The sequence below is a fragment of the Rhipicephalus sanguineus genome, chromosome 6 (genome assembly GCF_013339695.2).
Source record: "Rhipicephalus sanguineus isolate Rsan-2018 chromosome 6, BIME_Rsan_1.4, whole genome shotgun sequence".
NCBI classification, from domain to species: domain Eukaryota; kingdom Metazoa; phylum Arthropoda; class Arachnida; order Ixodida; family Ixodidae; genus Rhipicephalus; species Rhipicephalus sanguineus.
In genome coordinates, this window is record NC_051181.1 from 115,768,953 (window position 1) to 115,784,959 (window position 16,007).

General features: G+C 46.4%; 1 protein-coding gene across 1 annotated transcript; it reads right to left on the bottom strand.

The window, feature by feature from the left end:
• Window positions 1-5,951: 5,951 nt before the first annotated feature.
• LOC119396239 (monocarboxylate transporter 12) lies at window positions 5,952-15,761 on the bottom strand. Its single transcript, XM_037663363.2, has 5 exons — window positions 15,727-15,761; window positions 9,725-9,949; window positions 8,972-9,115; window positions 7,345-8,319; window positions 5,952-6,122 (listed from the first exon to the last, which is right to left on the bottom strand). The coding sequence occupies exons 2-5, from the start codon at window positions 9,945-9,947 to the stop codon at window positions 5,974-5,976; spliced, it is 1,491 nt and encodes a 496-aa protein (XP_037519291.1). The 5' UTR covers window positions 9,948-9,949; window positions 15,727-15,761; the 3' UTR covers window positions 5,952-5,973.
• Between the last annotated feature and the right edge of the window lie 246 nt (window positions 15,762-16,007).

Below are 16,007 nucleotides of genomic sequence, written 5' to 3' on the forward strand. Positions count from 1 at the left end.
AAACCAAGGTGGTCGAAATTTCCGGTGCCCTCCACTACGGCGTTCCTCATTTAATCGTAACCTGGTTGTGGCACACAAAATCCCAGATATTATGATTACACAATATCGCCGCACCAAATTTTCAGTTTATGTCGCAAAATCAAATAGTGATGTTATACGTGGCAAAACCACGTTATGATTATGAGGCACGCCGCAGCGAGAGACTCTCGATTAATTTTGTCCATCCGGTGTTCTTTAACAGGACAATAAAGACAGAAACGATCCGACTCGTATTACTAAATTACTCTGTTGCAGTAGCCTATACTGTGCGCTACTCGCGTCTCTCATGACTATTATTGAAGTTTGGCCAACCAACCAATGCCAAAAGCACTATTCTCTGTCCGCAAGAAGACGCTTGGTAAGCGAGAGACACGCTAAAGGATAATACTGGTGACGACACCGTTTTGAAGTTTCCGCACGAACTCACTGTGACGTAATATATTTCGACGACGTATGCGAGGGCCTATAAAGTTACTAATCGGTAAAAAACGCACTACATTGTGCTCTGAGGGTGCCAGAGGCCTGATGTACCAAATTTCAGGAAATTTCGTTGAGGCAGTGCGGCTAAAGTACGATAAACTACTTAAGCTTTAACTACTTTAGCGTTGAGCTTCATGTGCAGATGTTCCGGCGCGAAATTTAAGAATGATATATTCTGATCTTCATTTTGTCCTCTATTAATAGACCCATGGTAGTGAAATTAACGACGTTAGACCTTTCAAAGAATAATTTATCAGCCTAAATTGGTTCATTGTTTGACTTTAGTGTCGCTTTAACGGTTCTTTTTTCTTCTTTTTTTCACTTCGCCCCTTATCTAAATCCGGCCGTTCCAGGGAATCGAACTCGCATCCTCGAGATAAGCAGCGCCGTACCTCAGCCTCTCAACTACCACGGTAGGTTTCACTGTCCGGCTAGCCACTTTCAAGCCACGGCGACGGCACACGCAGTGACGCTTCTCGAACGCTTTGACCCACATTACCACACCTGATGAGTTCTCCTGCGTATGGAATAACTGAAGGGGCACAGAGCTGACACATCAGACGCGTTCGATGCTTCCGTTTATGGAGCACGGCGAATTGGCCTACACGCCGACCCTTTGTTCTTCACGGTCACCACGCTTTCTGCTTATTTTGCATCTCCGCCTTCGTGAAGTAGACGACAACGTGGAGCGCTCCCCAGATATCCTCCTCTCTCTTCTGTTCTTTTTATTTCTCTACTCCATTTCCTGTAGCCCTGGGCTGCGATAACTTATGGCCTGCCAATAGTAGCACCACATTTATTTTCGTAATAACCATTATAGGCGAAGCTCGGCAAACTTTTATATATACTTAACTATAGGCTCGACATGTACCAAGATGTTATCATCTTGCTGCGCTGATTGCTGCTGTAGAGAGAGAGAGAGAGAGAGAGAGAGAGCGATGTAAAGGAAAGGCAAGGAGGTTAACCAAGGGAGATATCCACTTTGTTACCCTGTACTTGGACTGCTGTAAAGAAGCATGGTGACGTACTGTGTGACGTATGTGGCGTTTCGTGTGCCCACACGTTATCCACATCATGAGAATCCATTCAAGGTGGATGTTCAAGAGAAGACCCATGGAGGCTTGAAGACATGAAATATCTTTGAATAGGGGATGCCGCTGGAGTCAACGTTTGGACAAGTCGTCCTGGCTTGTCCAAACGACGAGACGAGACCGCTTGCCGAAACGTTGGCTCTCAGCGACACCCCATGTTCAAGAATTTTTCATCACGTCATGGACAAAAATTTGAACTCTGAACATGCTACAAGCTTCAGTGAAATACCACATTGTTCATGCAACGAACTAATCGAGCTTTTCGCGTTAGTGTGAAAAAAGGAGGAGTAGAGGGCGTTGCGAGTTGCAGGCTGATCTAGCCTTGCAGGATAGGCGGGCAGTTGCCACGCCCAGTTGCCTTCTTTCAGAAAATGTGGGAAACAAGGACACCTTTTGAAAACGCTTCGCGGGCAGGCGAATATCACGAGTAAAATACGCGTTTGTTTCTTGGCTTATAGGCCGCAGTACATTTTTAGGGTGTTTCAATGAGCCTTTATTTGAAGCCCCAACCAGAATCGCATAGTTTGTCAGAATCAATCGTAAATCATAAGTTGGGTAGAGTAAAAGCCTAAAGCTTCGTATTTAATGCAAGTGCCTTCGAATAGTAAAACTTTAGGTCGTATTAAATGCCCATTATTCGGGGACTTTGGGCTTCGCCTATTCCATTGATTACCGGACATCTGTCTGACTAACCAAAGGAAGAAAAAAAAGAGAGAACAAATCTAACAGAGAAACAGCGCTTTATTTTAATGCGAACATTGCAGAGCTCTCTAAAGAAAACTCGGCTAAAATTGGCTAGTGTTCGAATGCATGCATATACACATTGGTCATGCAACTATCTGTAAGACATCGTGAAAGCGACTGCTTGACGGATTACCACCGTAATCGATGTGTTTGTGTGTGGACTTTGTAGGAAGACACATTTTGTGCGACCTTGCAACGCGTTCTCTTTTAGGGGCGAAGCTCCTTAAGGCGGCACCCGTTCGTCCCTCGTAGTCGTCGTGGTCGTAGTAGTGAGTAACAAGTCTTACGCTTTGACCTCCAAGGTGGTTCCGGTGGGAGATTTCTCCTGTGCGTTGTTGAACAATAAAAAATTCGCAGCGTGCGCGTTAACTAAAAGCCGAATTCTTCTGTCTCTCATTCCCCATTAGCAGCCATTGGCATGTTCCAGTAGGAAACGTTAGTAGAAGTAGAAGTGTAAGTGTTAGCTAAAAGCCGACTTCTTCTGTCTCTCATTGCCATTAGCAGCCATTGTTTACCTCCAAGGTAGTGCCTGGTGAGATTTCTCCTGTGCGTGATTAAACAATAAAAATTTTGTTCAAAACGCCGTTGATTGATGAAATAAACCAACGAAAGACGCCAGATGTTTTGTAAAAGCAGAACGAAAGAACGCCAGATGTTTTTCTTAAAGTGTAGTAGTAGTAGTTATATGTAGCCACCTCGCCCGATCGTCAACGGGCGAGGTGGACCGGCAACGGCGCGAGGACCCTGCCGTACGAGAGTTAAATCACACTAAAAGACATACTTTGCGGGCGATACACTCTAGTGAGCTTTCAACTTTTCGTCTTAATGTACATGATAAAGAAATTATTTCTACGAAAAACGCAAGGCACACCTTGAGCAATATGTTTGGTTTTGGGACGCTAAATGGAACCATGAGGCGATGCGTAGCCGGAGCACTTGCACGATCGCGTTCCGTTGGCGTTCGTTGGGCATGCTACCGACCTCGCGTCGTGGAACGCGCGTCCTGTCTTCCCTCTAGCCTTGCCTTTAATTCGCACAGGGCGAGCGGGGAATGCGGTCGCTCTTGGCGCTCTTTCGCTCGGGAGCGGACTTCTTCCTTGCATTTCACCGCTCACAAGTGATAATGAAGGGACCACGTAAACCAACAGTACAATAAAAGTTTGATGTTTAATATATACACGATGTTTCACACTCTTTATATTATGTACTGGGCGCATTTCACGGAAGAGTTTCACGGTTTACAGATGATTCCCTCCGTAGCTTCGCCCCACTCATCATCATTCACCCCGTGGATATGCTGTGATTTTTTTCTCCCGCTATTCAGCAGCTGCAGAATATTCGACAATATCTTGAACATATAATGCCTGGATTGAGAGTAAAAACGAAAATTCAATGTGCATTCGAAGCCGCGAATATTTGCGCCTTTATTTATACATCGAAGGCAACGAAGCGAAACTCCGTGGTGTCTTGCGCCACGCCAGTGCCCTTCATTCGAAAACCTCTATGCAACTCACCCTCTCCCTCTTCTTTCTTCCTCCCCCTATGTATAACCGCTCGACCGCTACCCCATCTATGTATGAAGAAGAGAAACCCGATTTCTTTTCGTCCTCCGCCCTCGGTCGCCAGGAGGGGTAACGTTACACGCTCGGATAGCAGAGCGCATGCGTCTTAGCGCCGTGTACGGGCTCGGCGGAGTCTTACCGCGTACACACCTGTAAGAGCCGCGCTGACGAGGTGCAGCTCTTGCACGATGGCGAGCCGTTTCGGTCCCGTGTTACAGCGGTGCTGTTAAGCTTTTCGTTATGCCGCGTGGCGTGACCCGAAAACTATCATCATCATGGACCGGCACGCGCTCTCTTCGTCCCCTTGTTCATCGTCTGCTTTGCTTCCACAACAAGCGCGCCGAGTTGTCCGGCGTAGGGTGCAACAACTCTGATGGTTGAGAGAACGAGTACAGAGAGAGAGAGAGAGAGAAAGAAAAAGATAGAAAGACAGAGAAGGAAATAGACACAGAGAGAAAGAGATAGAAAGAAGCAGACAAAAAAAGAGATCGAAAAATAGAGAGAGCAAACCTAGGGATGTATAGTATAGTATAGTATGGTATAGTATAGTATAGTATAGTATAGTATAGTATAGTATAGTATAGTATAGTATAGTATAGTATAGTATAGTATAGTATAGTATAGTATAGTATAGCAAGGGGTGGGAAAGGGAAGTGGGGGTGCGGAGTAGGGAAAGGAGGAAGGCAACGCCACCAGCTCCGCGGCTTCCTCGGTCTTCGTACCACTAGAGCGTAGCTGGCCCAGTTTTTACGTGCGCTTTAGTCACCAAAGTCGCGCGATCAATATTCATCATAGAGCAGGTTGCGCAAAAATTACGGGGACACAAGCAAGCAACATAAACACGAGACGAGCGCTAATTGAACTTCCGGCAGACATAGCGATGCCTTCGCATACCAAGATGACATTCTTGCGCGGCAAATGTAGATTGCGATCAATGATGAAAGATTGGCGGGATTCGAGAGAAGTAAGTTAGAACATAAAAAAAAGCCCTGTGTACTAGAAATTAAGCTTACGAGAACGGAAATCTGGGCGAGTTTGTAAGAATTCATCATAGAGCAGGCAGCGCAAAAATTACGGGGACACAAGCAAGCAACATAAACACGATAGCGCTCGTCTCGTGTTTATGTTGCTTGCTTGTGTCCCCGTAATTTTTGCGCTACCTGCTCTATGATGAATTCTTACAAACTCGCCCAGATTTCCGTTCTCGTACGATCAATATTGTTTCAATATCAAATTTATTTTCTGAAGTATGCTCGCCACACACAGAGGGGCCGGTTTTTTTTTCTTTTTTTTGTGGGGGGGGGGGTGGCAGGGAGAGCCCTCGTCTCCCTCTTAGGAAACCACCTAACACCCCCCTCCACCGGGCCGCACGCTTTAGCAGTCCTAATTAACGGCTGGATTTTGTTCCAGGCATATAGTATAATGCTGGAATAAACCTTGCACAAATTTTTGCACAACCTGGCACACAATTTCGATCACAACAATGACAGATTTATTTTGTGTACGTCCATCCCCATGTGCGCTTGGTTCGGCTTGACTTCAGAGTAAGTCTGTAAGTCGTTGCAGCTTACGTCGTTTGAACCTCTGTTGCGGATTCATCGAATATCGAGTCTTGCAAATTTATCTCTAGATCTGTGAATCCAATGTAAACACGGGAGCGATCAAATGTAAAAAAAAGAAACAACAACAACAACAACAATAACGAAAAACACTGTGGAATAAAGCATGTAAGACAGGGATAAGTTGCCTGATGTAGGCTGTGTGCTTTATGTACTTTACAAAGAAAATAATGGTGCAGATAGACTATACAAGTATATAGATTATATATAGTTATTATATAACTATTTAATAACTTATTGTATATAAGCCGCGAGATTATATATAGTTGCAGTATTGGAGCCTGTTACTCTGCTCCATTCTTGCGATTCACGTATGAACCGAGTTGTATTTGAAAATTGCTGCAGTGAGCCGGTATGCATGGTCGTGAGCAAATATGCTCATGCTTTCACGCTACCGAAACTGCGGCTGATCGTCATTGGACTAGCAATTACATTTTTTTAAAGCCTGGTGGCGATATGCGTTTTCCGTTCCGTTGTCCGCCTTCTCAAGATAACTTTCACTAACCAAACGAATACTAGGGCAGCATTTAAGACAGCCACAACGTGAAAAATCCCGTTGTAGGACCCCTGGCGATCTCGGTAGTAACCTGAAAAAAAAAAGCAACAAAAAAGCAAACTTTCATATAGAACTCACATCTTAACACTGTCAATGATGAAATAGAAAACAGGATACCAATAAGTGGATGATGTCCATGAAAGGTTTTTACTCCTAGAGACGACGCTAACTGGCGATGCCGATCACATATTTCAAGTGATAGCGGCTTAGATTAAGAGCACAAATTTGGTTCTCGTGTGCAAACGACTAAGACAGCAACTAGCTCAGGAACTATTGGTGCGATATTTGTTGCTCGTCATCATTTCTTGAACAGCGCTCTTGTTTACACATAGAAGAACGCGAAATGAGCGTCCGTATCTGTGGTCTACATCATCTCACGTTTATATAGGCGATTAGTTGTTTCCCAGTGTAAACAGGTTTCTTGACAATGCGACGAAGGTGTGTTCGGCTCAAGGCGTCTACAAGCGCATCTTCTGATAAAGTGCAATGTAAGACACGTGCTGCGAAAACCACGTGCCCTCATCTACGTCTGACGCTACGGTTATTTTGCTTCCGTCAGTGTCTAGACAAATCACTGTAAAAATGGTTCGTTGGTCTAAACTTCGGCTTCGCGCGACCCATAACCTCAGTTTCAACGCTCAACAAAGTGTGGCGTCAATCCCCGAAGGCTCGAATTTGTTGCCACACATTGTTGCTCTAAGTGGGAAACGTTGCAGACTGAGGCTGTGCAGCATTTCCGAATATTTAAATGAGCTATTTGCTGCGAACATCACGTCCACCGCGCACATACACACTTCGGACTTCGGACATGCACACTATTCTTAAGGTGTCCTCTATTTTTCACACTGCGCGAACGAAGCGCGAAATGAAGTAGTTCTAAAACAGTGGCAAACGTTGAGTAAAGGCTATATATGTAGCATCGTATCACTTGCATTATACGCATGAAGTAGAAATATCGTCCCGCCTCTGCGTCCTTGTCGTATTTCATAACTGCCTTTGGGGTGCTCGCGTTTGATCCTTTGCTCTAATGTGTAGAACATGCACAAACGAGAAGAAATTACATATTCTGGGGATCTTAAGTTTCCAAACCAGGATCTGATCATGAGCCACGTGATATAGTGCATATACTCCGGATTAATTTTCACCACCTGATGTTACTTAAGTTGTACCTATAACGCACGGTTCATAACCGTTCTTGCATTATACGCCACTCATTGACGAAGAGTCGAGAAAGATTACAAGTAGTCACACACCGAACAAGAATGGCCTGGTGAAATGTACAATGCCCTGGCAGAACACCAGTCCGCCCATCAAGACGGGCAGCGATTCGACTCCGAAGTCCCTCGTGAGAGACGGCGCCTGCAGTGCGATGCGACTTCCGTTGCTGACTCCTATCAGCGTCGAACACACCAGCATCAGCGGGAAGCTTCTGAGCCACACGAAGAGCTCGAAGGCGCAGCCCTGAATCACGTAACCCATGAGCATCACCGTATCGAGGCTTAGCAGTCCCGAGTCGATCACGGCGCCACTCGCGGGTCTCAAGAAGAGGTCGCCGGCCGCGAAGGCGTTCAGGAGAAGCACAGCACGTGCGGGCGCGACGCCTCTGTCGACGGCCATGTCGACGTGAAGGAGAAAAAACGTCGTTAGTCCGAACACCACTACAGTGAACGACACAGCGTTGATGGCGAAGGCAACCGTAGCGAACGGCTTCAGGACAGAAAAGAAGCCTTCGTTGTCCATATTGTTGAACTGTGCAGTCTTCGTGGATTCTTGGTGCATGGTACGCAAGATCACCTGTTTTATGCCATTTCGAACACTCCGAACTTCAGTCAGATCGGTTCTTGGTTGGTTTCGCTCCACATGACTTTTTTCTACTGGAGTTATGCTTTCGTCCTGGAACGCGCTCGGGTGATGCAAACCTCCGGTTGCTGCTTTGTACCTGGCGAGTTCAACGCCGTTGCTGGCGGGAGGTACGTATGGTCGCTTCATCCATGCGGGGCTTCGGAGGACGATGACAGCGGGACAGGCGTTGAGTATGATTCCGCCCAGAAGGAGGAGCATACCTCGCAGACCGTACGTGGAACGCAGCAGCTCGGTGAGGGGCGGAACGTAGATCAGGTTGAGGCCGCTCATCAGAAATATCATGCAGCAAGCGGTCGTCCTCCGCCTCTCAAAGTGCTGTGATACCAGCACGTTTACTGCGACATACACGCCAGATACCGCAGTGCCTGTGAATGAAGAGAAAGAAAGAAAGGAAATTACTACAAGGCCATAAATTACAAAGAACACTGTCAAGGCAGCGTCTCGGCAAACCTTAGGTCATATTGCACCAGTCCGCAGTCTCTGTCTCTGACTGGTGTATTGCACCAATCCGCAGTCTTCTATCTATCTATCTATCTATCTATCTATCTATCTATCTATCTATCTATCTATCTATCTATCTATCTATCTATCTATCTATCTATCTATCTATCTATCTATCTATCTATCTATCTATCTATCTATCTATCTATGTATGTATGTATGTATGTATGTATGTATGTATGTATGTATGTATGTATGTATGTATGTATGTATGTATGTATGTATGTATGTATGTATGTATGTATGTATGTATGTATGTATGTATGTATGTATGTATGTATGTATGTATGTATGTATGTATGTATGTATGTATGTATGTATGTATGTATGTATGTATGTATGTATGTGGTGTGTGTGTGTGTGTGTGTGTATGTATGTATGTATGTATGTACCTTTAACGTCCGAATACCCTCTCCCCTTTCCTATACAGCGTAGTAGTTATGTTCAACGGGATATCCTATAGTTAGGATATCCCGTATATAGTATAGGATATCCTATACTAGAGGTGCGGCTCACCGTGAACGAAGCCGAAGGCAACGACGAGGAAGAGGACGTCGTTGGCGAAGAAGCAGATGCAGGCGGAAGCGCTGGCGATCAGTGGGCAGACGAGCAGCACAGCCCGGCACGAGAAACGCCTGCACAAGTATCCCATGCCGGGGGCTGCGATGAAAGGCAAGAGAGAGATAGAGAATAAACATCTTTATTTACATTGTAGGAAAGGAGAGGCGCCCTTAGTCCAGGATGCCTTGAGCTCGGGCTGCGTCCTGGGCTTTCGCGACCAGCCTTGGCTGTTCGTCGAGGTTAGTACTGGCCAAGGCTCCCTTCCAAAGCTCATGGCTGAGGTAAAGGTATTAGTGGCGATTTTCAGCAGACGTTATATCCTAGATGCCTTCCCTAGCTAGGCTGTAACCGGAAGTGCAATGAAAAAAAAAAACAAACAAAGCCATTTGAGAGACCGGAAATAGAGACATGAAATGTTCGTTAGATACAATATGCCTTCCTTAGCTAGGCTATAGCTAGGCTATAGAAACCGAAAGCAGTTAGAGTCCGAAGGCAGAAACCAGAAGTGGGCGTTAGATACGAAGAACGTGCCCGGAGGTCACTTTGCCGACTAGAAAAGGCATAATGGAAGTGATCGCCTTGTATCTTGGGCAATTTTTGAAAATTCTTGTAAGTGCGACTTATTAGGTGAGACGGTGGCACCCAGCGTCAGCCATTGTCCGCAAAACCCCGGAGATGTTCAGGGCTTTACCTACGAATCGCACTTACCTCCTAAGGCGAGGAGGCTGCCACTGACGACGGGTGGCCACGAAGCTTGCTGCCTGGTGACGCCGAAGGCTTCGATGATGCCGTAGAATATGACGCCCGCCGCCTGCTGACCCATCAGGGCTCCGCACAGCACCCAGCTCAGGAACCCCGCCGTCACCCAGCTCCAGCGGGAGTCGACCCCGAACCTCGGGTCCCGCTTCAGGGACGCCGCACTCCTCGCCATGTCTGCAAGATGAAACCAGTATAAACTTGCACGGGGCCCGTGAGCACAATTTCATAGAAAAATCACGCCTGCCATTCAGAGTACATTGCAAAGTGGATGTAAATTAAACAAGATTTCTACGGCGACTTCTGTAAGGACGCATGCTAGCTCGCGTAGACCAGTAGCAAAATATTGCCTTTACCACAAAGCGCACTGTTAGAATGCTGGCAGCTGCTGACGGGCCTTACTCCAGGCCACTAACAGTAGCGACACATGTTTCTGTGTATGCGACGCTTTTACCTTTTCAGCGCTGAGTTAGCGCCAGTGTCCAGTCATACGCGCGTCACTCTCTCTCTGTTTCACAACGCTATGCTTGTCGCCAAGTCGGCACTCCGCACCTCTCTCCGGCTGCCCCTGCCTGAAGTAGTCGGCTGCGGCCTTTTTGGCAGCTGACCGTGCAAACCAATACTGAGCTGAAATGACTTGAAGAAAAGCCGCCGTTAGAAGTTGAAAGGCAAGATTGGAAAGAAAATGAGCGAAAACAGAAACCACTCTCTCTCTCTCTACATGACCACTTGCGACGCCATAAACAAAGAAGCCGCATAAAATTCGTACATAGACCGCATGCTGCGATGTGACATGCCCGAGTAAACTCTCGTTGCAAACCACTGGAAAAGAAGCACGAACTGCTTTTCACTTGCCTGAAAAGTAGAAGCGCCAGGCCACCCTTAAATTTCGTAGGCGTACGTTTAGCACATAACACTCTTTTGCCTCCCTCGGAAATAATAAAAAAGAGTGCACTAAGGGGGTTCAATAACGACTACACCAATTTTCGAAGGAGAAGATGATGTTTAATGAAGAGAAAGGACGAGAGGTCGGCCTGAAAAGCGGGTTTCTAGCCTGCCACATCTCACGGGGGTAAGAGGAAAAGGGAGAGAGAGAGAGGGGGGGGGTATGATGCTAGGTGACTATGGTATAGTACAATGAGGCACTGTGCACACACTGTTCTGCGCGGGGACGTGTTCTACGCGCGAAAGTTTTTATACCGTAGCACATGCTCTAAAGACGAGCACCTAAACCTGCCTCGTTTAAAACACCGTTGAGCGTGGTGTACATGTTCTCAAGCAACCAAAAACTTCTCCTCCGAAAAGGGTCGGGTGGCCAGACGATCTGTGAGGCACCTAAGCGACTGTCTCTCGGTCGCGTACTGAGGGCACACGCACAGGACATGGTAAATAGTCCCATGACGTGTGATACACACAGCAGTTAAGGTTTTGCTCCTGTCCAATCTTACAAAGGTACCGTCGTGTATATGCAACACCCAGCCGCAATCTATGCAGTAGTGTTTCCTGGTCTCCTCTTAGCCGGAATTGAATGCGAAAGGCATGATTAGAGTCAAGTCTGTAAAGGCTCTCCTGGCGATGGTCAGGGTCATCCCATAATAGTTTCATAGAGGTTTTCATAGACCTAGACGGCAAGGCGGTGATGTCATATCGGGAAAAGTGAAGTGATATGACTTCGCTGCTAGTGTGTGCCATTTTCGCTTTTGCGTCAGCATGTACGTTTCCAGCTATGCCACAGTGAATAGGCGTTTGGACAACCAATTAATACACGAGGGTGGAGTTCATCTATTCGTTTATTCACTTTGTGGTTACATATCTTACTACGCAACTTTCTCATGATAAAACACGTTTGGACGCAGTTTCGGGACTGGAAACGTTGAATACGAAGTCTTGCTTGCCTGCGGCGTAACTTTCGTAAAAGGAAATAATGAATAAAAGAAGAAAAAGACATTGCGCATGACCTCGGCGTACACACACTCAATTAGTTCACAAAGGTCGCTTGCTCCTTATAAACACAGGCAGAGGAGAAGAGAGAAAGGTCGCTGTTGCCGCCGACGAAACAGCAGTTGAAGTCTATAGTGTAGGAACGCAACACCGTGCCCACAGCGATACGCGAAGCGCAAGCCGCCAAAACACGTGCCGTTGCCCACATCCAAAGCACTACGCGTGACTTGGCCACTTCAAGGACTTCCCTGCCACCCGAAGCGTAGAATGACAGTGATAATAAAAATAACACGCCCAAGCTATGTCATGTGTACTAGCAGGTAATATGGAAGAAACGGTGACTGGAATCTGATACGCGGCTTTTTATGTTGTTCCGAAGAGAGCTCATGTAATGTAATAATTACGGAAGGTCGAATCGCCAAGGGCATCGCGGGACTGCTGTTATTATTAGAACGGCAGCCGAGATTTAGTTCGCGCCAACAGCCTTCGAAGTTAAATTACGTGTCGTGTGCAGAGGTATTTGATACATACACTTAAATTTTGCAGCAAAATGCGAAGCTGTCAGAAGCGGTACGGAAACGAAATTAACGCATATTAACGCGCTGGCTAATCGACAGATCGACAGCAAACCTTCGTAAAATAATATCCGTGGTTTTATGTGCAAAAGCCACGATATAATCATGAGGCGCGCTCCGGAAATTTCGACCATCTAGTGTCCTTCGGCGTGCACTGACATCGCGCAGTACACGGGCTTCTAGCATTTCGTGTCCGTCGAAATGCGGACGCCGCGCTATATAGCATCGAACTCGCTACTTTCGGTCAGCAGCCGAGCGCCGTAACCATGCACCACAGATGTGGACGGCAAGCTTTAACGGTGACGTATACTTTGTATAAAGGGATGATCGCTCAAGTGTGCTCGTTTAGGTAGTTATTTTTCTTTTTTTTTTTTTGCCACCCGGCCAATCGCAAGCGTTGGGACATGAGTAGCGAGAAGCTTGTGTAATGTTTGTTTCCTCTTCGCTCGTTTATCATTAGATGCAATTATTTGTTCACCATTGAGTGCAGTTAAGACCAACGCCCCGCAGTGTTGATGTAGCGGCTACGGCGTTTAGGCATGCACGAGGGCGCGGGTTCGATTGCCGACCGCAGCTACCGCATTTAGATTGGTGCGAGAAAAGAACACCAGCGCACTTGAATAAGGTACACGCCAAAGAATCCTAGGTGGTCAAAAGTAGACCAGAGTTCCCCGTTACGGCGTGCCTCATAATCATGTCATCATTTTGGCAGACGCCAGAAATTCTTCTTCTTCTTCTTCTTCTTCTTCTTCTTCTTCTTCTTCTTCTTCTTCTTCTTCTTCTTCTTCTTCTTCTTCTTATTATTATTATTATATTATTATTATTATTATTATTATTATTATTATTATTATTATTATTATTATTATTCAGGTTCGCACTAAAGAACCCAAGGTAGTCGAACTCAGCCTGGGGTCTCTTGCTGTGGCTTTCCTCAAATTATATAGCGCTTTTGCTATGTTAAACTTCATAAAGTAGTTAAAAAATTAAGTTCAATCCACAGGTGCCTACGATCACAACTTTAACGTCTCAAGCCGACGAGGGTATCTCATGCGGCGCATTCAGTTTGCCAAACCGTGGAGCGGAAGTTACCTTTGTTTGACTTTTTTTTTTTATCGGACATTGTAGACACAAGCACTATTTTGCTCTCTTCCCCGTAATATCTCGACCGGAGAATGCGACTCTGTTATCTTTTTATTCATTGATTGCGCATTCCTGTAAGCGACTTGCCTTTACCAATTCTGTTCAGTGGTGACCAGAGAGAAAACGAGGGCGTCGAGCTGAATTTAACCTTCTGAATGCTGACTGCGCCTGACTTCACCATCCTTCGCATGCTGGTTATTGCTATACGCGCGACAGCTGCACCGAAATTACTGCGACGTTTGAATGACGGGATGTTCAAGGCGCCGCACTCCGTGAACAATGGTGAAAGAGCGGTGCACGTTTTAACAGGGAAGCTGTTCAGCAAATCGTTCCTTGTTCACCCTGTACCAAAACACTATCATCATCATAAACGGGTACGTGCCACAGAGATTGGGTAAATCCCAGTACAGACAACTTCCACTAAAAAGGAAGAAGGCAAAAGTTAGCCCGAGAAATAGCTGCGAAGCGACGGCGGCCCCAAAGCGATGGAAGGCCTACGCCAACGGCGATGTGCCCGTAGATCTATGAGAGGTGCGAATGCTTGGTTTCAGTGCGAGGTTCTGTCTCTGGAGTTTGGCATCCGTGTCATGTCTGTGACTGTCTGTGGTTTAACTCGAACCTCTCTTCGCTGAGAATCAACGTAGAAAAAAACCTAGCGTCACCTAACTAAAGCCTAGCTACGGCCTAGAAGCAACATATATACAAGCTACATCACCCAGCTAAGGCCCAGAAACAACTTAGAAGTAACCAGATTAGTCTTCAGAATCGCCCATTTTTGCTGTTCCAAAGCTCGCGCGGCTTAATGCAACCTTCGCCTGTCTCCCTTTCTTTCTTTCTTTCTTTCTTTCTTTCTTTCTTTCTTTCTTTCTTTCTTTCTTTCTTTCTTTCTTTCTTTCTTTCTTTCTTTCTTTCTTTCTTTCTTTCTTTCTTCATGTCGCTTCATCACATCTATACATGAAGGGCAGATATATTTAAATAGCCTTTCTCTGTCTCTCTGCCAGTCTCTTGAAGTTAGAAATACGTATCGTAACCGTTGCTTACGTCACACTCCAGGCTATGATGTCACTGACAGCCTCTCGTTTGTGTATATAGACCTCGGAACACGACCCAACCAGCGCATGCAATCACACTGCGGTACATTAGTTTGTGCAACACTGATGTGCATGAGATGTAGCCGCTCCTGTTCTCTAATGATTATAGGTCGGCAAACTCACTCATAAGTGGACTCACACAGACTCACTCATACTCAGATGGGGTCGCGGGTCGGAGTCTGAGCGAGTCCAGGTGAGTAATATTTTGGTGAGCTTGAGTCCGGTTGTGAAAACTTTTAGTGAGTCTGAGTCCGAGTGAGTCCGTCGGAGGCGAGCGATCACCATCACGTTATGACGTCACCATATGACGTCACAATGACGTAGAAGATTGTTAAAATTTGTTATGTCACTATGACGTCATCATGACGTGACGTGACGCCACATGATGGCGTCATCGCATGACATCGTAGCTTGTCAAAGGTGGTCCGATCACAAGGGCAATGCAGAACCAGGTGAGCTGCCTCCGATCTTGGAGGCAGTGCAAAACCATATTAGGCGCAGAAAGCTATTGAAGAGTGTCGGGGCAGGATCAATACTACATTGACTGAGAAGAAAAAGAAGGTGGCTTTCGCCTTCGAGTCTCCTTAAGTGAATGCATAAGGGACCTCGTGAGTTTTCTGTCCTTCGTGTAATTGATGGGAGAAGAAGGAGTCTTCATGCGTTAGCCTAGGTCATGCTTTGCATACACTTACCTGCAGCTCAAAGATGTACAACTAAGAAACTGGCCACGTGGAACAGTTCATTGGGTCCTGCCAGCTCTTAGACGTCGAAAGGAAGGCTCCTTTTGAGCATTTGTAAACTGGAGGATTTTCAAGCGTATGTGGGCAACACTTGATGTTCCCCCAAGGGACGGAGATGGTCCGTAACAAGGTCTCGGATTTTCTCCGCTCCTAATACGTCACATTGAACCGATAGACACTTGATAGCAGCTTCCCGAACAGTGAAAGAAATGCATAAACGAAGCAAATGGCGACTTGCCATGGCTATCCTCACCATTACTAAGCACCTTGAACGATCAGACCGGCCTACCACAACTGAGACAACAGATAGAAACGATCACTATGCTTTCAGGACTGCTTGCGTGCGTATCCGCGTATCGCGACCTGTCTTCATCACGCAGCAACTGGACCCTCGTACGTTAATGGTAACAGACGTATCAATTAATGGCAAAATCGTCAGGAAAATCACCAACGCTCCCGGCACTTACCTGTAGCAAGAGGGGTCAGCAGAACTGATGCGGCTGCTGGGCCTCTTCGTAGGACGTTACAAGCGACGAAGGCGCGCAGAAAGTCCGCTTGCTTTACGATCGCATGATATCTCGAGATCCCGCGGGCGTATCCTGAAACGAATGAGTTTCAGCAGTAGACCTTGCGTCTCTGCCACCCGAGCGGTCGTTATTTATCGCGCAAGCACCTGGTGGCGGGTCACATTGATAAGGCGTGTCAAAGAGCAGATAAGTGCGAAAAAAATATAGCAGCAGCCAAGCTG